The following is a 24872-nucleotide window of genomic DNA, read 5'->3' on the forward strand; positions in this document are numbered from 1 at the left end:
TAACGTGTAATTTCACATGCACATAGTTAGATGAAAAAAACACAGTGTTAATTGTTACACCATTTGACATTTAAATGCTTATTAAACCAAACATTTTATTGAAAGTTGAATATATGAAATTATTCATAAAAGACATATAAATGTCAAAATTTTAGCAATGTAGCAAATGTTTGTTTGTACTTAAGTTTGGAAAGAATATCAAACATCAAACTTACTTCCTTGTGGTCCATAAAACTTCACTACAAATTCATTAAGTCCACTCAGGATTGTGACTTCATGTTTACTCTCAATGCTGAATGCCAGAGGTTAAGGTCGATCCAAAATATCTGTCAAAAAATTATATTAAACAAGTTTTTTCTTCCAAAATCTGCCTTCATGTAGACAGGTTAAACAAGAAGAAATTCAAATTTTCAATGAAACTAAAATGCCAAAATATTAGACAGAAGTAGTTAAAAACAACTGAATGTTTAGTTGAATGTTTGTGGTCAGACTGAATTCAAATCTACACTACAAAAGGGTCTTGCAAAAAGAAAACAGCTCTCAAACTAATGTAAAATAATTTATATAGATGTCTGTGACAGTAACCTGCTTACTACAGTGCACTGCTTACTACGGGTGTGTGTGTGTGGGGGGGGGGTGGCAGTTAACTTCACTACTTATTACGTTGCACATATTAACATTTGTAATTATTAGTTTCAACTCAATTTCAATGTCTCTGTATACAGTTTTCCTGAATAGTTGTCACAAATCAGCTTTAAAGAAATCTGGCTCCAAGAAGACCCTTGTGAGTAAGCCAAGTGCAAAAGTGGTAGAGCAAGAGAAAAAAAAAACCCTCTCTGGTAAAACAATAACACAATAAACAATACATTGCAATGTGATATTACAATACTTGGCCTATCAGAATTTTTTAAAAATCATCAGTGATGACATTGTAACATAGAGTCAGAGTTAAGACCAGGACTTTGTAGTAACTGGGAAAAATCCCAGATCTTTCAACCGCACTGTACATCCATTTGTATTATTAAATGAAATTATAGTAATAACAGTACTCCAATCTGCCCTCATTGGACATTTGAACATCAATAAACAAATAATACCCAGTTATAGGTAAACTATAATGGAAAAGAACAATTCTCAACTGGCAGCAAACAGAGTTTATTTAAACATGTAGAGATGCCTGAAGATATTCAATGATGATAGAGAAAAGTTCAATTTCCAATTACCTCAGACGAAAGCATCACACTTAGCTGGCCGAGAAAACAATTTCAAAAAGAAGACTGAGTCAAGATTATGTTACGTTCATTTATAGTCTCAAGACCAAATCCAGACTCATGCACTACAACACTAGCAACCCCCTGGCAATGTTTAAAAGTCGTAGATAGATGTCACAGCAATGCAGGCTTTCATTGTCCTGAGACAAAACAATGGAACAGAACATCAGCGGTGGTTTTCAGAAAAATCTGCATGACAGTGCAGCTAACAAAACAGAAGAACCTTACAGAACAGTCTAAAAACAATTGCTACAGGGAGATGCACTCGAAAGAGGCCCCGAATATTCTGCAATAACTCTCGCTAGGACGAAGCAATCTGAACGAAACAACATGCAATGTGCTCCTCAGTACATGGAGCTTCGAACAAGCTGGGATACCCCTGCGTCAGAGTGATAAGGTAGGCGCTGGACAGTCGTTGCATCGTTTAACCTCCGTTTACAACATCTGGATGCATACCCCTGTACCCCTTCATGTGTCTGGCAGAAAACGGAGATCACTTCCAGCATCACATGTAATGCAATCGATTACACATACGTCAAGGTATGCAGCGTATTTTTTTGGTTCAGACTGCTTCATCCTAACAGGAGTTACAACAGAATATTTGGGGCCTCTTTGGAGTTAAACTCCCTGTACAATGAAAGTGCATTAACAGTAGAGATTTAAAATTGCAGGGTCGCTACAGCAGCTAGAGCTACAGCTTCCCCATCATGCAAGATTCACGGTTCTCGCAAAAATTCCAGTTAGTCTGAAAGTGCAGTGCGGGGGGAATTACACTTTTGCAGGGTGCACTTTCTGCTTGGACAAATTTTTAAATGAACCTCAGATGCTGAAAAAGGTTTAAAAATGAAAAATAATCATCTTATGCATGCATATTGATCTAGGGTCTAACAGCTGGCAACCCGTTATGTTTCTGAAAGCAGCGGACCAGCGTAAACACAGCCGCACACAATGGCAACACTCCACAACGTAGAACTTGGAGTTTCTATCCAAATCAGAGTATACAACATCTGCACCCTTTCTATTTTTTGATGTACACAACAAGGTCTGCGATGGCCCAGCAGACATAAATTGTCTCTTTTACGTCACTTTTGTCAAGCGACACGTGTGGTCTGGACTATAAATTGGCCTTTATGGTCATGTCTGGTCAGAAATCTAACTTTCATTACTATGGTCAATGTATGTAGCTTGACTTTCTATTCATAGTAGCAGCTGTAGTGTTTTCATTGTGAGTAAGCACCCTGACTATATTTGACCCCTTTTAACAAAGCAAAAGCAAATAATAAACAATATAAGAACATATAATAAATTACCCTTAAGTGATCAGTTGGTTGCCTTCATTTAGATTTCATCTAAAGACCATGAACTAGAGCTGGGCGATATGGCCAAAAATCTTATCACGATAAAAAATTTTCATATCATTCGATATCAATACATATCGCGATAAATGTCAAATTATTATTTCTTGCAAGTTTTAAGGCTGATTTTTGCTCCTGAGTGGTCAGTTCCTGTTTTAAACTATCATTTATGGTCAGAACATGACAAACCCTTGTCAAACAGAAGAAAATTTCACAAATCTGTGTCAGGAGAGTGGGAGAAAGTGTCTGGCTGTTTTTACCAGCCGGAAAAGCACGGCCGCAATTTTTGTAAGAGTCATAATTTAAGAAAGAAAACCAATTGCTTTTGGCTGTCTGGTGACCAGTGCTAGGCTACTTGGTTACAAGTGCTAAACTGTTTAGTTTCTCAACAACATCAATTTAGTACGAACAGCAAACATTAGCTGGCTCAGTACATCAGTGATGGATCACGCCGCCACAGTATTCAAACACCAGCTGGCAGACGACTGGATTTCTCTATTCTATCATAGTAGTTTGAGGGGTAAACCACAAAATATCTGACACTCGCTGTGTAAAAGCATTAACTGCAGCGTGAATCTCACACCAGACAAACAGAGTCCTCCTTTTAGTTTTATTTAAACTGAAAACAGGTCTTTTTTTGTCTTGTTTGATCTACAGTATCATTAAGTCGCCGTGCTGTGCGAGTGACGGAGCGCTGCTTCAAGTTAGCCAGCTCCTAAAAACAGCTAGCCTAGAAAGATAGCGCTCTCCCGCTTTCCAATGCCTCACAGCTTCCTCAGTTTACTTTCGTTTAAATCAGGGCTGTAACTTGCATGAACCCACTTCTTTCTTTCACTTTCGTTGCTTGGGAATGCACTAACACTAAAATATGACTGCTGTATGAGTGCTGTAGTTAACTGCGCTGTCATTGTGAAAATCAGACGTGATTTAACGCTGCTAAAGCTTGTTAGGATGTACGGAAAGAGGTGAGTTCACTGTAGGACAGTACAGTTACACCACTTATCTTGTCACTCACACTTGGTCACAGATCGCCGGTCGCTCCACTTAAACGGGGAAAATATATAATATAGTTTTAATTTTTACCCGATTTTCTCCCCAATTTAGTCGTCTCCAATTCCACCCGCTAGTTAGGACTCCCCCAATCACACGATGCTATCAACGCTAGGAGGGTGAAGGCTAACACAGGCTTCCTCCGAGACCTGTGAAGCCAACCACCGCTTCTTTTTCGAACTGCCGCTCACGCAACGTCACTGGACAGCCGAACGCGCTCGGAGGAAAGCGCCAACCGCCAGATCTGTTACGTCAGCTAACAGACGCCTGCGCTGACTAGCATCGCGCTGAGTGATGGGGGGAGAAGGAGGGGCCATCCCACCCACCCAGAGAGAGTGAGGCCAATTGTGCTCTCTCGGACTCCCGGCTACGGATGGCTGTAGCATCACCAGGGATCGAACTCGCGATCTCCTGATGATAGGGCCAACGCTTAGACGGTTGCGCCACTCGGGAGCCCTATAATATAGTTTTAGATGTTGCTAAACTATATTTGGTGACTTCTTTTACTCGTCGCCCCCCAGTCATGTCGAAAAACTCGGATGTGTGCCCCCTCATGGCGAAAGCAGAGTAGTGTCGCTTTCCTTGCAGTAGAAAACGCCTCGGCTGTCGCTAGAACGTGGACGTGTGAGAATGATGTATTATATTGAAAATTTATCGAACATTTCTTATCGCTCTATCGAAAGTTATATCGCAATAATTATCGTTGTCGTTTCATCGCCCAGCCCTACCATGAACTTTCTCTATTTAAATGAAATTCCTTTCATTTTTGTACAGCCAATTAGGTGGCTAAAAATTACCTTTCATTCAGCATGATAAATGCTTATTATGCATTTTTTTTCTATTCGGTCACAGGCAACACAAAACCAATTTGTGAATTTACAGTAGCAGGTTATTAGCCACGTAGAAGGTTATATACTGAGTACTTAAACACACCATTATTTATCTCCAGTTTTGACCACTTTTTTATTAAAGAAATGGGACTGTCGCAAGTTGTAGCAGCTCCTTGGAGGAGGATAAGATCCCTATATGGTTTAAAAATAGGGCTGCATAATATGAACATGAAATACAATGTGCAATAATGCAATAATGTTGTTGAATATTACAAAGACTACATAAAGTATAATAAAGCATAATTAAAATATACAATCAGTATATGATCACTATGAGTGTGTGACACATGCGCAACAATTATACAAACCCTGATTTCTGCCTAATTTGTGATTTTTTTTGTAGTGTAATTAAACTAATTTTCCCGATTCATTTTTATTTAGCCTACTTTTTTTCCATTTTTTCACGGTAGTTTTGAGGTTAAACCAATACAATTTCAACTATTTTTTCAAGTTTATAAACAGCAGACACGGTAACAGCTAAATGCATTTAATATCTGTGTATTTTGGATATACATACTTTACTGTTGTTCCCTGACTAAAAAGAACACTAACGTCCTCAAAAAAATCAGTTTCTGTGCTTACACTAGAATGCTAAGTACAATATAAAATGAAATACTTCTAGCAAAAAAACAGCACAACTGCAAGTATATTTTGACTAAGACTGTTACAAGAAGTCACCATTCTCTGAACAATGTTTTCAACATATTCAAAAAAATATATTGCAAAGATCCTTCCTTATGATACAGCTGTGCTTTGTCTTTTCAGTACAAAATCCTCACTTACTTAACTTCTGTCTTTTCCTAGCGTTGTTTTTTTTAAAAGGCCAATAGTGAATGCTAATGTAGACAGACAGCATTAGGGTTGGGCAGTATAACAGGAATATAATATGGCATGGTGGTTTTTTTTTGTTTTTTTTTATTTTTTACCCGATTTTCTCCCCAATTTAGTCGTCTCCACCCGCTAGTTAGGACTCCCCCAATCACATGATGCCATCAACGCTAGGAGGGTGAAGGCTAACACAGGCTTCCTCCAAGACCTGTGAAGCCAACCACCGCTTCTTTTCGAACTGCCGCTCACACAACGTCACTGGACAGCCGAACGTGCTCAGAGGAAAGCACCAACCGCCAGATCTGTTACGTCAGCTAACAGACGCCTGTGCTGACTAGCATCGCGCCGAGTGATGGGGGGGGAGAAGGACAGCCATCCCACCCACGCAGAGAGAGTGAGGCCAATTGTGCTCTCTCGGACTCCTGGCTACGGATGGCTGTAGCATCACCAGGGATCGAACTCGCAATCTCCTGATGATAGGGCCAACGCTTAGACGGTTGCACCATTCGGGAGCCATGCCATGGTGTTTGAAAAATAATGATGCTATTTCCAAAAATTGCAAAAATGTGAAATTTGAAACTTCTGTCCATCAGGATGTAATAATAATGCAAATTTAATGGCATGATGCGCACTGCCATTTTTGCATCTCATTATGATACATTATGCAGAAAATTTGAAGAGAAATGCTAACGTAACCCTTCGCCCACCCCCAAAGAGACAACAACACTCTCCAAAGGGATAACTGTCGCAAGTAATTGTCATAGAAGACTTTTTCTGATTAACAGTTTTTACAGATTTTTAAGTTAGATTTACACAAGGACACTTATGTTTGAATTAGCAACAACATGGCTAACCCCTGACCACAACCCTTCCCAACCCAACTGTTTCTGTACTGCACTTATGGCTTATGGCTCCATATCATAAAAAGAAAGAAAAAAATGGGGACTTCAAGCACAGCAGTTGCAGGAGTAAGATGAACGCAGGAGTTGCTTCATGATTTTTCTTATTTTGCTTGGTCCCTCTGCACAATCACATTGATTCTTCATTGCATTTTTATTCCTTGAATACTGGAACACTCACAATGCCAAAAGCAAAATGTGACCGATTCACCAGATATTGAGGACTAGCGCTCGCAGCGAGACTAGCATTCCCTGCCCCAGCTCTACAGCTAGTGGTGAGCTAATCCCTGCTCTGCTGAAAGTTATAACAATGACCATTCAGGAAGACATCTCCACATTCAGAACGGAGTTTCCAGCTGAACTTCGCTCATCTGATGAAACTTTGACCACCAGCATCAACTCTCTGAGCTCTGAAATTCGAGACATTGAAACTGCAACCACAGATATGGACAAACAAATTGCAGAACTCGAAACGGCTTGCAAATCACTGGGCTCTGATAACAAACGGCTCAGACAGAAAATGGATTATTTTGAGATTCGCTCCAAGAGGAACAATCTTCACATTAGCAACATTCCTGAAGGGGTAGAAGGTTCTCCACCCACCTCGTTCACTGCATTAGAGTTATTCAGCATGCAAAAGCTCCCCATTCACCTGAAATTGATCAAGCTTCGATTCCAAAGCCTCAACCAATTGCTCATCCTAGGTCAATGCTGGTTTGTTTTCTTCACTTTTCGGAGTCGTCAGAAAGTTCAACTTTAAATTCAAACTACTTGAGGCAGTTTTGAAATTCCACATACAGTATTCAGTCTGGCTGGTTTTCTTCTTTGGTGGCTCCACAACAAGTCGTGTTGTGAGTCACTTGAAAGTGTCGCCTTGTTTATGTTTCGATGTCTGTTACTGGTTTGTACTCAGTTCGAGTTGTTTTCTTCTTCTTTCTTTTTTGATTTCTTTAATGTTTCTTTAAATGTGAGTTTTTTTTGACCCCCTCCACTTCATTCCTATACTGAAGCTGCACCTTTTCTTGACTCTTTTTTTTTATATTACAGCTGGAACTGGCGGTGGTTTAATTAACTTTGTTAGCTGGAACATTAGGGGGTTCAATTCACCAATTAAAAGGAACAAGGTTCTCTCTCATCTCAAGGGCTTACATACCAACACTGCTATTTTGAACAAAAGATTCACAGAAGATAGGTGGGGCGAATGTATTTTATTCAAAATTTTCAAGTAGATCTAGAGGAGTAGCAGTGTTGGACAAAGGCGTCCAATTCACACACGACTAAATTCAGTCAGATATAGCAGGAAGATATTATTCGCATTTATCGTATCTATGGCACTTCTTTTTCCAGACAAGTCTTGCTCCAAAACTGCAGTGTTTCAATTCCCTCCAGCTTTCAGATAGTGTTTTACTCAGCACCTCGCTGCTAATATTCAAATATTTGTTAGCCTCCCCCTTAGCTCTTTGGGAAACCTTAAAGGCCATGATTAGAGGCTATGCCATGTTTTATTTGTTTTTTCAACATAGGCAGCATAAAGAAAAACTACTAAGGCAGTCCTATGAGATTACGCAGGCTTGAAACATACTGTGCCCTCTCCGACATCCAGACACTCTTAAGAAAAGAACAGCTCTACAAGCTGATCTTAATTTAATCTTCACTCCTCAAGTGGAACAAATGCTTTTACATTCACAGCAATCCTTTTTTGAACATGGCAATAAACCTAGTAAGATCTTGGCCTCCCAACTTAAACTTCCTGAAATTTTACATTGCAGATTTATACACAGTGAGGTACTCTCACTACAGACCCTTTGGGACTTGTTTTAGACACTTTTACTCCTCATTGTATGAATCCGATCCTTCTCCTGACATACAGCAAATGGAAAATATTTGAGGGCCTCCCAATTTCTACAATTAGTACTTCAGCCAAGGCTGAATTAGACTGATATCTAGCCATTCGTGGTATGGGGAACAGCAAGACCCCTGGTCCTGACAGCTTCCCTGTGGAATTCTTTAAGAAATTTTCAAGTGAACTTGCTATTGGAATGTTTAATGATCATAAATATTCTCTATTCTTCAACCCCATCCCCTCCCTCTAAAGTTTTACTCTTGTTAGATGCTGAAAAAGCTTTCAACCATGTGGAATGAAATTACATTTTACACACTGTGTAAGTTTGGCTTTGGCCATGCATATGTGATATAGGATAAAGCTTTTGTATACGTCCCACTTAGCCTTGGTTCGCACCAATGGGCTCTGTTCTATTTCTCTTCTTTGGGGTACAAGTCAGGGCACTCCCCTTTCACCTTTGATCTTCGCTACTGCAATAGAACCTTTAGCAATCACTATGCCTACCGATCCTGGGATTCGGGGGATTAGTTGCAGAGGAAATTTCCCTTTATGTGGACAATGTGGTTTTACTTATTACTGAACTTGAGGTTTCTTTGTCGCATGTTCTTCATGTCATTAATATATACAGATCATTCTCAGGTTATAAATTAAACATGACTAAAAGTGAATTATTCCCTGTTAATATTACAGCTAATGATTTGCCTGTGTCTCGTCCTTCCATATTATCTTGCACAGTTTCAAATATCTTGCTGTTATCCTAACCCCCAAGTACTCTGAACTTTTTAAATTTATCATTATTGTCTTCGGTTAAGGAAGATCTATGGGCTGAGTGACTGGGTTCCTGCATGAACAGCAGTGGAGACTGATGCCAGACCTCTTTCTTTGAAGGCTGTATTATAAGCTCCCCTGCCATCAAGCTTTAATCTACCATTTGCTAACCCAATTGTAAACCCTTCAGTGCATATTTGGTGCCAATTTCGGCATCATTTCGGTCTTCAATCTCCATACCAACACAGAGTTGGTATTAAGAAGATCAGAGATCTGTATGCTGACGGCACATTCTGTACTTTCTCCCAGCTTGGTACCCAATTTTCTCTTTTTAGATCTCTTTTTTAGATTCTTACAAACTTAGAACTATGTTAGAAATGTTTATACAAACTTCCTTAATGCTCCCTCAACATCACCTCTTGATATCTTGGAAATTAATGCTAATGTCAGAAGCATAATTTCTGACCTATGTAACCTCATATTCCCTTTAGCCCCCACTCCCGGTACTGTTATTAAATAACAGTGGAAACAGGAATTACAGTTTACTTTTGAGGAAGATGATTAGGACACGATGATTCGCCATATCCATACTTCAATTTGTGCTTTACACAATCTTATTCAGGTAAACTTGGCTGATCGAGTGCACTGGACAAAGGTTAAACTCGCTAAGATTAACCCAAATCTTGATAATCTCTTTGCGACTGATGTTGCCAGCCACTTTGTCTTATATGTTTTGGTACTGCCCTGCTTTAAAATCCTTCTGGCAGTCCGTGGTTGGCTGCTTCCCCTTTATACTCAATTCAAAAACTGAACCTTGTCCCCGGTTACTCTTTTTGGTTTATCGCCCAAAGATTCTACTTTCTCAGCCGCCTATTCCAATGTCCTTGCTTTTTGCACCCTGTCAGCTAGGAAATTTATTTTGATTGAGTTGAAAAGGTCCACCTGACCTTCATTTGAATGCTGGCCTTAAAGATGTTCCCTCATTTCTCTACTATGCATTTACGCTTTATGTACTTTTATTTTATACTTTTGTATTTTTTTAAGTTTATTTGGTTAGTTCGCCATGTGCCAATAACTAAACAAAATCTATGCATGTTTCTTGTTTCTTTCCTGTCTACCCAATAAACAGAATTGTCCGAAAAAAAAACCAACAGAATTGTCTGAAAACTACTACTAAAACATAAAATCTTGTATCTCAATTTTTGTCGTTCATGACAAACGATGAACTATGAACTTTGAATAACAAGACATGCTTTCAAGCGTATTCCCCAGCATGTCACAAAATTGTTATGCAACATCAATGCTGTCACCTAAAAATGTAAGATTACAGTCCTACCTTAATGTCATCTGAAGTCACATTAGTATGCATTAGGGGTGGGGGGAAAAAAATGAGTTCTTAGATGCATCGCAATGTGGACGTGGACTATTCTGATGTTTTTAAAAAAAATTCAGAAGTTGATTTTCTACATTTTAATTGACAAATGTTAATGGAACGCTACAGGCAGAACCTGTGCAGGAAAGTGCAGCACCCGGATAGTCTGTGGCATGCACATTACAAAGACACAAATGGATGAGAAAGAAATCCGACCGGCACCCTCTACATTAAAAGCTAGGTAAGGGGTTGGCAACCCAAATGTTAAGAAAAGCCATTTTGTCCTTTCAACAAAAATCAAACCACCTTGGAAACATTTTGTCTGGTATGTCTCACTATGTGCTAATGTCCTAGCACAGTAGGGGTGCGGGAAAAAAACGATTCTTAGATGCATCGCGATGCGGACGTGAACGATTCTGAACCGATTCACAAATGTCAAAAATCGATTTTCTAAATATTTAATTTATAATGTAATGTTGACGGAACGCAAAAGGCAGAACTTGGAAGTGGGTATGTGCGGCGCCCGGACAGTCTGTGACGGCACACAACAAAAACACACATGGATGAGTGAGAAATCCGACCGGCTCCCTCTGCATTAAAGCCAGGTTTGATCAGGAGTCACAACACAAATGATGAAGAGCCATTTTGTCCTTTCAACAAAAATCAAACCACCTTGGGAGCCGCAACATTTAATGTCCAGTATGTCTCAGTATGTGATGATGTCCTAGTATAGACTAAACAATATAAACGAAAACGCAGATTTACTCCGCTCTGCTTTAAGCTTCGCCTACAGCCGCTTTCCTCCAATCTCTGCCAGAAAACTTTTCCTCAGAAGTAGATCAGTTAAATGTCTCTCAACGTTCGACTGTTTTACGAGGCTGAAGTCGCTTCTTATTCGAATTTACCCGTTCCACCTTAAATTCTAACTGAGGCGCCGAATGTAAATGCGGCACCATTTAAGGTGGAACGGGAGAATTCGAAAGAGAAGCGACTTCAGCTTCGCCACTTCTTAGTGTTTGACAGTCTCTCGTTGCAGGTTTAACGTACCAGGAAACCAACTGCGCTGCTTATAAATGTGAATAACGCATCGCTGCTATGTGACCTGCAGTCCGCACGGCGGTTCTCAGTCGTTGCGAAACAGGGCTTTCGCGCTGTTTCACACGACCCGTCTCAAAGACATTTTACTGACACAGCGATCCCCCCTGTCTCTACAACGAGACCAAAACCCACGTTATAAAATTACTAAAGAAAACGGGTAGAATAGCTGTAACGTGCTGCGTGGACATCCATCACCACTGGATCTTATTTCACCGTAACTGCGCATTTTATCGCAGATGAGCGGCAGCAGCGTCTCGTGCTCCTAACAAGAGCACTGAATGAGAGCCTTCTAGTTCACTTGCCACATCACTTCCATTTGTTTTATTAAAAAAAATGTTGGAAGTAAACTCATTATGGATCATTACAAATACTTTGCTTTAAAAGTTCCAAGTCACTTTAAATAACAGCACAGAGTCACTTAGTCACTTTAAAATGTATATTGTCTCTATATTTTGTGTATATTTAATATATTTCAGTTGGTTTTTCTTGTATTTTTATTTTTCCTTATTTACTTTCTGTAGAGTGATTAGCTGAGCCTCACCACAAGCATTTCAATGCATAAATGTCCTGACATGTTGTGCAAGTGACAAATAAACTTGAACTCGAAACTTGGGCTCACACAATGAGAAAACATAAATGCTATATAGAAGAACAAGATGCATCAAGATGCATCGATAATCGTTTTATAATCGCATCGCAGCCCTCTGAATCGTAATCGAATCCAATCGTGAGGTGCCTAGAGATTCCCACCCCTATAGCACAGGCTAAAAAATATAAACAAAAACACACTCTTTGCTCTGCTTTAAGCTTTTGCTTAGCTATAGCCGCTTTCCTCTCATCTCTGGCAGAACACTCTTCCTCAAAAGTAGAATAGTTTCTTGTAAAATGTCTCTCAACATTAGACTTTTTATGAGGATGAAGTTAGCTTCTCATTTGCCAGCTTCTTGTTCAAATTTTCCTGTTCCACTTTAAATGATGCCTGAGGCACCAGAATGTAACAGCTGCACCATTTAAGGTGAAACAGGAAAGATCGAACAAGAAGCTGGCAAATGAGAAGCTGACTTCAGCCTTGGGACTTTTTTTTAGCGTTTAGTGTTTGACAGTTTCTCATTGCAGAATAAAAAAGGTACACATTATGGGAGGAAAATCCGGCCAAATAAGAAATTAAAATAAAAACAATAAAATGTAAATGCTAACCTCTTTTTGCCATTTCTTTTTCCAAACATCTGCGCAAATATCCTGCCAAAATTGAAAATACCTACATTTGCCATTTTATTTTTCACATAAGCACGAGTAATTTGTGACAAAAATAAAAACAACAGAATGAAAAGGCAAATGGAAATGAACACAGGCGCCATCTGCTAATTGGAAAAAGAAATGGCAAAAAGTGGTTTACATTTACATTTTATCGTTTTAATTTCTTTTTTGGCCGGATTTGCCTCCCATATAGAGGCAATATGATCCACCACCCAAGAAGTACCTGCTCTGTGAGGGTCCATGGGGGTCCTGACCGCTGAAGAATGGGGTAAAAGGGGGCTAACAAAGTATGCAGAGAAATAGATGGACTACAGTCTGTAATTTTAGAACTACAAAGTGCACCTATATAGTAAGTGGAGCTGATAAAATGGGCAATGAGTGTAGAAACAAGGTGGTCATAATGTTATGCCTGACCAGGGTGTGTGTGTGTCGTATATATGAAATAACTTACTAGTTAGCTTTTCTTAGCATTACTCTGATTAGCTCCATCATTAGCTTTAGCATTAGCTAAAGGGTAGACACAAATTGGTCTACGTGCTTTTTTTGTTCCAGATCTCAAACATGTCTGCACTGACCATGTTGTAAAGCTACCGCATTTTTTTTTTTAAAATATGTAACTTTCTCCAATGTACACTCCTGTGTACTTCTAAAGTTTTATTTTTGTGCTTATGAACATTTTAGCCTGTGTTAAGTAGGCTAGCTACTCTAGGTGATCTCAACTAGCACCAGAAATAGAGAAAATACATTTCTCTGACAAATAAAATGTTGCCACATCATCTGCTGAGAAGAAAATACCTTGTATAGAAGACACTCCCACAGTTTACAACTGGCACAGAGTCACTGTTTAAATGGCAGAGGAGGAGGCACAGCAACCATTTATACAAATGCTCTAAGCAATAACTATAAACAGGTTAAATTATCCTCTCTTGAAATTCTTTTTCTTAATGTGTCTAGATACAAATAAGCCCATCTGAATGGGAACTCATTTTCACCAATTACAATCTATAGACTGCCAGAACCCTATTCTGAGTTTTTAGAGGAATTTGCTGACTTAACAAATCTAGTGCTGCTAAGTGATAAAGCAATTGTTGGAGAGTTTAATAATAATTTTGATACAGCACAGGATCCACTGAGAAAAGCATTTGTATTAACGTAAGAGTCTGTCTGTTTTACTGAAAATATACTGTGGCCCACAAATGTTTGCAACTCTATGATCATGTCTTATTTTTGTTTTCAGTATCAATATCAATCAAAATCGAACTAGTTAAGAGCTCAGTTTTTGAATGGTCACAGATTACTCTTATTACTTCAAGCATTCATTTCTTTTCTTAGTTCAATATTAGCTATTGTATATTATTTATCAATTCTTCATTGTTTATTCATACTGCCCTAGTTGTGTTATTGTTTTGCTATTCAGTGTTGACCAAAGGAGGGTGGGTTACCCTTTTGAGTCTTTGTTCCTCTCAAGATTTGTCCCTCTGGTTCTCTGGGAATTTTTCCCCTGCCACTGCCACCCTTGGCTTGCTCACTTGGGGCTTGGACTCAGGTTTCTGTTGTAAAAACACTATACAAGTAAATCAGAATTAAAATGAACTGAAAGGAGAACACTATCCCTATTCCAGCATCATTACACTTACTGTCCCTACTAGAATTGATTTTACAAATGTTAAGCCATTCATGATTTGGCATAAATGATTTCATACATTACAGAGCGTTTTTGTGGACTATTCCAAATAAATGATAGGTTTTGTTTACAGGAGTGTCCACGTTTCAAGTTACAAGCTGTCATGGTAACAACACATGTATGTGCATGCCGATTAGAACATGGCAGGCAAAAGTATGGGTGTGACTAAATAACTGACTAAATGACTATCAATACATGTTTTAATAACAAAAATATATCAATGCTACTAAGTGAAATATTCACAGAAGTCTGTTAGGCACTAAGCACAAACCCATTTAAATCCTCATATATAAAATGCAACTAAATAAAGAGAAAAAACAAACCACAATGTTTGTGTTTATCTCACATAGCTCAAGACTTGCTATTACTGTAACAGGCTCTATTCAGAAGCAGGCTCAAGTTCAAATCCTTACTGAATGAAACGACTTAAATATTCCATATCCAAAATGCCAGTATGGTCAAGAACAACACAGCAGGTTTGTTGCACATTCAAATATTAAGAACTACCACACCGCCAAATAGCCAAATTAACAAGGAATTCAGTCAGACTACTCAAATGGAATTGCAGTTCCAGAGATCAAAACAGATCACTAAAGTAGTGTTGTCATTCTGCAGTCGGCGCCATGCTCTTATGTCCACAAAAGGAACTTACCATGCTGATCTAATGTGGTAGCCCTACAAGCACACCTACACGTAGGCTACACTGCTCAACATAAGCAGACTGAAAGTGGTTTTCACCTCTTTCAATACTCTTCTGGTCCTCCCTGAGGAAGTCTGACAAACCACAAAGTGATACCACCGCCATTGCCGGTATTCTAACAATTTATCCTACACACTGAGTGCTCCTACCCAGCATGCGTCTATTGTTAGTACAGCATAGTAACAATGTTTTAAACATTTTATTGTGTTTTTAATGTTAATTTAGTAGACTGAGCTATAATATTACTACTACCCCCTGATAAGCTGACTTTGGCTATCAAAATATTCTAATTATTCTATACTATTACAGCAGTTACATTCTCACGGCTGAGGCATTATAATAACTGCTGCACCATTTAAGATCAGAAAAGATTGCAGAAAAGGCATTAATTTTATTTTTACAATTTTTTGCAAGTTTTTCTGCATGCATAAAAGTTGCTACACAATTTAAAAAGTTCATAACAAAAAATTAAAAAAAAATCAATTTTAATAATTTTTATTATTATTAAACTCTGCAGGACTGAAAGTGGTTACAAAATAGGCTGATAACATTTGTTGGCTATTTTCAATTAGCAAAAACTGTATGCTAATTTCGTTCTTGGTTTGGTAGGTTTTGATATATTTACCTTTAGAGTTATTGCAGCCTATTATTGTTATTACTATTATTATTTTTTAAATATCAACTGGCTTTGTCTTTTTGGTTTTTATTACTATTAATGTAACCACAACATCAAAAACATTTAAGCCCTTGTTCTTATTTTGCAAGTGAACGCACTCTCCGTGGGAGTCTGCACCTTGGCTTTCTGTTTAACCAGCACAAATCACATTTAAAAGGAAAAAAACAAAGATGCTCAACATCTTTTTTAAACGTACTCATTAATATTACATAGCCATATTCAGAAACTTTCATTTTTAAGTAGCCAAAGCTACCCAATTACCACTGCTATGAATTTCCAGAAGCTCTATAGGATTTGCAGTGTTATGTTAGGTCATCTTGCACAATACCAAGTGTCAGCTAGAGGGGTACAAATCTACCCAGAACTGGGCTGTGGAGCAGTGAAACTGCATTAACTGGAGTGACAGAGCACCATCAAATACCTGCGGGATGAGTGGCAGGTATCTGACCTCATCAACGCTAACTAATGTAACTGATTGTAATCAAATCAAAACAAATCTGATTGTTATCAAAAGCCTTCCCAGAAGAGTAGAGACTGCATCAAAGGGTAGGGTGGTAAATCCCCTATTAATACCCTTGATTTCAGAAGAAACATTGGATGAGCAGGTGTCTATAAACTTGTTGACATTATACACATGCAATCTGTGACTGCAAACTAGAGACACAAAATGAAATTGCAATCATACTTCACCAAAAGTATATAGCTGTGTCTGAAACTACCATATTCGCTATATAGCACACTATCTTGGAGCTCTACCATTTTGTAGTGGTGCCTAAAAACAGTGCAGAAGATTTGGTGCACTCAAACAATCCCACAATGCACTGCAATGAGTTATGTACAACCGATGTACCTTAGCGGATAGAGGATACCCTTAATGCACAGCGTTGGTTGGTTTTATGATTCTTCCCTGAAGAGGATTAACGGGTCGAGCTACAATGGCAGCATCTCCACAGACCTCTCGCTACACCTGTTACAGATGGAAGTAAGCTTCTCTGATGTGTGCACGCTCAGTGCTTACAGTGGACTGGTGGAACGACGTTTATAGCGTTTATGCAACGGAACGTCCAGTAATGAGCAAACCCATACGATGTAGTGTCCAAAATCATTTACAACCATCAAATTCTGTTGCCTATAATGGAATTCTACATAGTGATCCAGATTTTCAGATGTAGGGTACAGTGACTAGGGGACCATTTCAGACATGAAAATTTCCATCAGAAAGATAATTCTGATGTCATAAGCATCATGCAGATAAACAATATACATATATCATTTAATAGGTCAGCTTGATCTCTATAGGGTACTACAACGCAACCACGTGTTTCTCATTACCAATATTTATCATTTGCTTGCTCTCCCCACCAAAAGAAAAAAAAATAGTGTGTCTTACTTTTAACTGTTGAATCTCTGTACTTTCACAATTTCCTGACTGAGTTTCCTGTTTTTGAATATGAGCATTGAGTTTTACCATAATTCACGTACTCAAAAGAACTGCTACCTTTTAGCTAAAAAAAAATAAAAAATACCTAGAGGGTTTACAAAAGACAAAATGTGTTATGAAACCAAGTCTGAGGACACTTCATCTATACCTTGCAGAGTTGGAGTCGATTGAAAAATTGGCAGCCTTTTTGTTTTAAACATAAAATAATTAAATATGTAAGAAGGATGGTATGCAGACAAATAAGACTGTCATCAGACATAATGAAATTCTAACAATGTAAAACAGTTTTTACAATGAGCACTGAGTAGTATAACTGGTTACAGCACATTCGTTTCAAATTAAATTTGACAGGTATCACAGACACCTATTTTATTTTAATCACTTAACCAACATTGACAAATGCATTTTTTTTTAAGACTTTTTCTGAAATCACAGCATCTGACACAGAAACCTAAACAAAACCCTGATTCAAATTGACACACAATTTCAGGGTACTTCAGTGATATTATTTACTAGTGGGTTTTCTTGTTACACAATACAGCTTTATAAATACTGATTACACTATACTGAGTTATGAGGAAACAACTGCGTAGACATTTTTTTCCAAGTAATAATATTAATGTTTTAAAACAAAATCATTTACCACTATTATTTTTAAATATTAATAATGATGTTAACATCACACACATTTGAGTTTAAGCCCAAAAATCTCTCTCAAAATTAAGTTTCTAAATTAAACTTAATATTTAAAAAGCTATTTAATTGCACAGTATGCTTTTTTTTTTTTACAAAAAGAAAAACAGATTTTTTCAAGACAAAAGCTTTCAGTTCTGTTTACCTGATGGTAACAGTTTTGGTGTTCTACCTGGTCTTGCATAGTTGTTATGAATGTCATTTTTTAACTTCTTTTAATATTTGTTTAACTTCAGTTCTGGATAATCTTGTTTTTTCTCCCACTTACTGTCTTTTGTCTTTCCCTTTCCTTAAACATCTTATATCTAATGTCCTCAGGGGTATCTCCTTCAGCCATTCTAGATGCACATGAGAAATAAGTTTGCAAGGCAGTTGGTAACATGAATGTTGGTGTCTCTTTCAGGGGCAACAATGTCAGTGACACCTTTCAGAATACCTTTTGTTGGGGGGACATAGCTGTAGCTAATTGTTTTTTAAGATTAGAAGGGTGAACAAAAAGTGGACAAATTAAATACACATACATACATACATACATACATACATCATCTAAACCGCTTATCCTTCTGGGTCGCGGTGGGGTGCTGGAGCCTATCCCAGCTGTCATTGGGCGGAAGGCAGGATACACCCTGGACAGGTCGCCAGTCTATCGTAGGGCAGACAGACAGACATACACATTCACTCACACACACATTCACACCTAGGGGCAATTTACCATGTCCAATTGGCCTGACTGCATGTTTTTGGACTGTGGGAGGAAACCGGAGTACCCAGAAGAAACCCTCGCAGACACGGGGAGAACATGCAAACTCCACACAGAAATGACCCTGGTCGCCCGACTGGGAATCGAACCCAGGCCATTCTCGCTGTGAGGCACAAATTAAATAGTGATAGAGTAAATCTACTTACTGGCACGTTAGTGTGTGTTACACCTGTATTCTGTATCAGTCACAGCAACCTCGCTACATACACATATTACACACACATATTAGTGACCTTGCCAGACACACCTACTTTATTGGTGTATTTTGTAAGTGCACAGTTAGAGGCTATAGCTCATCTTTATCCTGACCACATGACCACTGTTAGCTGGATGTTTTTGGTTGGTGGGCTATTCTCAAACCAGCATAACAGTGACATGTAAAAAGGTGAGCAACACTACTGTGCCTCATCTACACATACCACTGCAACACAAACTACAATATCACCATGCCAGTGTTCCTGCTGTGCTGAGAATGGTCCAATATGCAAATAATATCTGCTCAACAGTGGTCCTAGTGTGTGGACCCCTTCTCTCAGGAACCAGGAATGGTGGGGGGGCTGATAAATTGGGCATAACCAGGCCACAGTGAGCAATTCTAAACTACAAAGTGTACCTGTAAGTACGCACACACAGTTAAATGGGTTCATGCAGTGTTTCCATTAGTTTGGGTATACCCAATTTTTTTCTCCACTTCTTTAACTGCAGTTCCAACAATTTACTGAAACAAGTTTGGGGTCCATAGCACGCTAAGAGGAATAGGGGCTTTATCTGTTACTGAATGAAGAACTTCAATTTATGTATGCAACGCTGAAAAACTAAAACTAAAACATTAGCTCCCACTATGAACAAGAAAATCAACTGTTATAGATTTTCAAGTCATTATGTTGTGTGTGTTAAACCATCAACCTAACAACTGCTAAGTGTTCAATCGCAAAGTGCAGCTGGTTGCCGCAAGCTGAGGCTTATAGAACCACACACCATAGAGCAGGGAAAATTCTGGCTATCTACTATTACAGCATCAGTTGATTGACTTTGCTCTGTTAAATTTCAGCATTATTCCTTATACTTTGTTACTGGAGCCAGAAGAGCACTCGTCTTGTGTTGTCTAGAGCTGTTAGCTACTAGTTGGCATAGCCAGTGGGCAAACACTCCAGAACTCAGACGCTGTTTTCCTTCCACTCAAACACCAGGTATGTACACCCGCTACAAAGCGAAGAATATATTACTTGTTAAGCTACATCAAGACAGCCTGCAATTTTCTGACCAGATACACAAATAAGTTTCTTCTCTCTGGAATTAAGTAGGTTTCTCTGTCAAGAACATGAAATTTTAGCTGTCAATAATGAAACAATTTAACTGTCTTTTTTGCTCATTTTATGCAAACAAACCAGCATGTTTACCTACTTATTTATCTTTTCTTGCTGCTATCCTTAGATCATATATGAAAAGATAGACCTTACTGCAGTGAGCAACACTACTGTGCCTCATCTACACATACCACTGCAACACAAACTACAATATCACCATGCCAGTGTTCCTGCTGTGCTGAGAATGGTCCAATATGCAAATAATATCTGCTCAACAGTGGTCCTAGTGTGTGGACCCCTTCTCTCAGGAACCAGGAATGGTGGGGGGGCTGATAAATTGGGCATAACCAGGCCACAGTGAGCAATTCTAAACTACAAAGTGTACCTGTAAGTACGCACAAGTTGCATAAGTATGCATAAGTTTCTATAGTTGGACAGAATCATGGCTGGAGTTCTATAGTTGGACAGAATCATGGCTGGAGTCAACCAAAGCTTACATGTGTTTGTGAAAACATGAACAAAAAAACCCTTGTTCTGCAAGCATATATGCAAAGATTAGTTCAAATCTGTGAATGTGTGATATAGCAACCTGTTAAGAACTTCTGTTGTTTCTGCTATGACAGCCTTTCAGTCAATATTCGCAGCAGTCTCCTACGCATGCTGGCAAAACGTGTGCTGATGGCTCATTTATTAAAAAAAAAAATTAATAATAATAATAATAATAATAATAATAATAATAACAACAATAACAACAACAACAACAACAACAATAATAATAATAGTAATAAATTGACCATGACTATCCAAATCGCCATATTTACAGCACTAACACAGTTGATGACCGTGATGAGCAACAGCAGCCCTACAGCAATGTATTCTCAAGTTGTCTCAGCATCAGACACTACAAAAAAGCTCGGGTGGCATTTCTGACATTTCAAAAAGGCAGAGGTTTATGTCCACAAAGCATGCAAAAGGAGTGAGGATTACACTAGGTGTTTGTGGGCTTGTTACCTCGGAACTTACTCAGCATATGCTGCTAACATCCTCTATGCTTGGAGAATTCAGACTTGTTCCTTTATACCAAAAATGAGAAAGAAGATAAGCAGGCCAGTAAGTCTGGGAAAAATGGTGGCAAAAAAAAAAAAAGCAATATCTTAAGTTGTAACCAACAGTTGTAAGCAATGATAAAAACCCATCTTAAAGTTATAAATTAACATTAATGTATCAGTTTCTCATTACTAAACTACACAGTAGGTTAACGTTTATTTTTTTGTAATTTTTTTTTTTTTTATAAACAACTGCAACACAGTTTAAGCCCCATAGTAAAGAAAAAAATAAGGATTACACACGCAATCAAAAATTGAAGAAGACACATTTAATAACTGAAAAATCTTTTGTCTTTATATTCATTTTACTTGTTTCAGATGCAAGTATTCAAATACTGAGATCACTATTCAGGTATTTATTATACTGCATCAAGAAAATATACAGGCCAACTAGTGAAATTCTATTAAGGTTTAACAAGTATGTAAAGTTGCAAAGGTTTGCTTGTGTTTAAAGTAAATTAAGTATATTATTGTATTATGCAGAACAGGTCTTCCATGTTGTGATTAACTAAACACATGCTCTCCCACTTTGTTTCATTGCCGCCTCATGTAAACAGTCAAAACAGTAAAGAACTAGAGTTGCCAGGCGCCCCTTTTAACAACCTAATTCAACTACTTTAAAATGAATCCATTGCTGGCACAGGTGTATACACTGGTATAATCTCCATAAATAACACTGCCCATAGAATGGGACCCACTGGGGCAACCACACGGTGAAACCGTACGGTGTCAAGGTTTCAGTGTTACGCCCATGGTTCTCAACCTATTTAAGCTACAGCTCCCCCAAAAACACATTTTTAGGGGCAGTTACATGTTTTGTTTGTGAGGACATGGACTTCACAGCACCAGTAAATTAGATCTGCAGTCCATCTTTGCTTTAAATACACCAAATGAACAGAAAATTTGCCATTCCTGGCCACAAGTGAACCAAATATTAGACAACTCTTTCACAACTCAATCGTATTGAACGAGCTACACATTTACATGCAGAGCAGCTCTGCCTTTTCCTACTACACCAGCATGCTCTGATCACGTGCTACAGTACTTACTCTGAGCAGAGCTTGTCATCACAAAAGCCATTACATAGCAGGTGGAAAAGACATAAGGTGTCTTAACATCCCTCAAAGGTGAAAACTCACATCCCACTCATATCAGAGAAGAAAAAAAAAATGCTCAGTCTCACGAATAATCACATTTTTTTGTCTATGAAGTAAAAGGCATGAAAAGTATCTCAACCTACCTTAGCAGTTTGGCAGACGGCTAATGAGCTACTATGCAAATCACGTAGTTGCCGTTAAGTTGATATATTTACTGCCTGATTCACCATATATCTACAGCAAAAGAAAAAAATGGTTATCGTTTACCAGCTTCTTTTGTCTGCAGTCCGTGTGTAGACCCGAAGGTTAGTACTGAACCCAGTCTGGAAAAAAAGCTATACCGTCGTTAGCTTGACACTATCATGTAATGAACAGCAGAAATTAACACTCATTGTGAGCATATCTGATAAACAGGCTGGTAATAAAGGTTTCCACATTAAGCATTGTATTCCAAGCACAATACAATGAGTGGCACAGCATGTTCATAATGATTAAATGATTAAATTAAGTCCTGTAAGATAATGATACTTGGTGAGCATTGTCCTGTGGACAGTTTTATTTTTTGAGAACTGTTATTGTGGTGTGTGTGTATATATATATATACACATACATACACTATATTGCTAAAAGTATTCACTCAACCATCCAAATCATTGAATTCAGGTGTTCCAAATCACTTCCATGGCCACAGGTGTATAAAACCAAGCACCTAGGCATGCAGACTGCTTCTACTACTTTTCTCTAAACTAAGGTCAATACTCTCAAACTACAACTTCAATAAAACATTTATCTGTCTAAAATTAAAAGAGCTAACGCTCTAAAGTGAGAGGTGTAACCAATCGCAAAGCAGTTCACATGCTGTCAGTTCCCAACTTCCTACTTGAATAAAAGCAGAAGTATTATTTGAAAATACTCAAAAAGTACAAATTAGGAATGTATATGATTACCCAAAAAATCTTAAAATATTTTTATTTCATTGCCAGTTTAAAAAGGTTTATTTCAAATAGGTAGGCTTATTGCATGAGGGCAATAGAGACAATTGGCTCCTCTACATAGGCCTACTAAAAATATAATAGAGGAGCAGCATGCAGAACAAAGTTATTATTCAAAAACAGCTGAAATAAGTTCATAGTAAAGGAGGCTGCTAACCAGAGTCAGCTTGGATGCTGATAAGAATTCGATCAAGTATGGTCACTCCCTGAAAGAAGGTGAACAGGGGTCAGCCTGTAAGCAAATCTTGAACCATCTGAGTGATTTAGAGAAAAAACATAGGTGCACTGGGCATTGCATTTTTGTTTTAGCTTTGGGCACTGCAGTATGAAGTAGGGATATTAATCTTGCAAACATGTTTGGTCAGCCTATATAGTCGGTCCCATGATGACAAAAAAAAATAAATAAATAAAAAAAAGAAAAAAAAAGAAAAGCTGCGAACTACTTTGTTTAAACTATGCATAAGAAACATCAAGCTAGCTCCGGTCAGGCCAAATATGTTTGTTAACTTGAGCTAATAATATGTGGTAAATGTGCATAAAGCTGGGCGTACACTACACAACTTAAAATCAGATTTCAAAAACAGAGAATATCTTATTGTCTGTTTTCAACATAATTTCTAGTTATTGTCATTGGGACATGCACACTAGACAATAAGGCAAAAGGAGGGTTACAACACACAATGAAAACTACAGATGCATCTATACCGATACTGGCAATTCCAAAAAAGTTGGGACGATGTGTAAAAAAATAAATGAAAGTAAATAAAAACAATACAATGATTTGCAAATCTCAGACCTATATTTTATTCACAACAGAACACACATCAGAAGTTAAAAGTCAGACATCATTTAATGAAGAACATTAACGCATTTAGAACTTGATGGCAGCAACGCATCTCAAAAAAGTTGGGACAGGGGCAACAAAAGGCTGAAAAAGTAAGTGGTACTAATATCATAATATCACACAATCTACAATACATAAAACCAAAAGAAAGATTCTCAGAATCTGGAGAAATCCCTGTAAGCAAGGTACAAGGCCGATAGTCAATATTGGATGCTCATGATCTTCGGGCCCTCAGGCAGCACTGCATTAAAAACAGGCATGATTCTGTACTGGAAATCACTGCATAGGCTCAGGAACAGTTCCAGAAATCACTGTCTGTGAACACAGTTCACTGTGTAATCCAAAAATGCAAGTTAAAGCTGTTTCCTGCAAAGAAGAAGCCATATGTCAACATGATCCAGAAACGCTGCCATCTTCTCTGGGCCAAAGCTCATTTAAAATGGACAACTGTTCTGTGGTCAGATGAATCAAAATTTGAAATTCTTTTTGGAACCCATGGACACCATGTCCTGCGGACTCAAGAGGAGAGGGACCATTCAGCACACAGTTCAAAAGCCTGCATCTCTAATTGTATAAGGTTGCATTAGTGGCTATAGCGTGGACAGCTTACACATCTGGAAAGGCACTATCAGTGCTCAACAGTATACTGCAGTTTTAGAACAATATATGCTCCCATCCAGACTACATCTCTTTCAGGGAAGGCCTTGCACATTTCAGCAAGACAATGCTTAACCACATACTGCATCCATCACAACAGCATGGCTTTGCAGAAGAAAAGACCGGGTGCTGAACTGGCCTGCCTGCAGTCCAGACCTTTCACTAATAGAAAACATTTGGCACATCACAAGATGAAAAATCCAGCAAAGAAGACACAGGACTGATGAGCAGCTAGAATCCTACATCAATCAACAATGGGACAACATTCCTCTCCCAAAACTCCA

At 38.3% G+C, this 24872-nt stretch overlaps 1 protein-coding gene across 3 annotated transcripts in view; it reads right to left on the minus strand.

The window, feature by feature from the left end:
- ube2h (ubiquitin-conjugating enzyme E2H (UBC8 homolog, yeast)) overlaps positions 1-24872 on the minus strand; it is a 67866-nt gene that overhangs the window by 34452 nt on the left and 8542 nt on the right. Inside the window, exons 1-2 of one of the 3 annotated variants that reach the window (XM_036577079.1) lie at positions 3615-3627; positions 216-292 (exon numbers count right to left, since the gene is read on the minus strand). The exons of 1 other annotated variant lie outside the window; for it this stretch is intronic. Coding sequence is in view for 1 of the 2 variants with exons in the window: in XM_036577078.1 (XP_036432971.1) it covers positions 216-292 (77 nt within the window). In the remaining variant the exon portion in view is untranslated. Of the gene's footprint in view, positions 1-215; positions 293-3614; positions 3628-24872 lie in introns of those variants that run through there. One more of the 3 variants, XM_036577078.1, reaches the window with a different exon arrangement.

Source organism: Colossoma macropomum, unplaced genomic scaffold, assembly GCF_904425465.1.
Source record: "Colossoma macropomum unplaced genomic scaffold, Colossoma_macropomum, whole genome shotgun sequence".
NCBI lineage: Eukaryota > Metazoa > Chordata > Actinopteri > Characiformes > Serrasalmidae > Colossoma > Colossoma macropomum.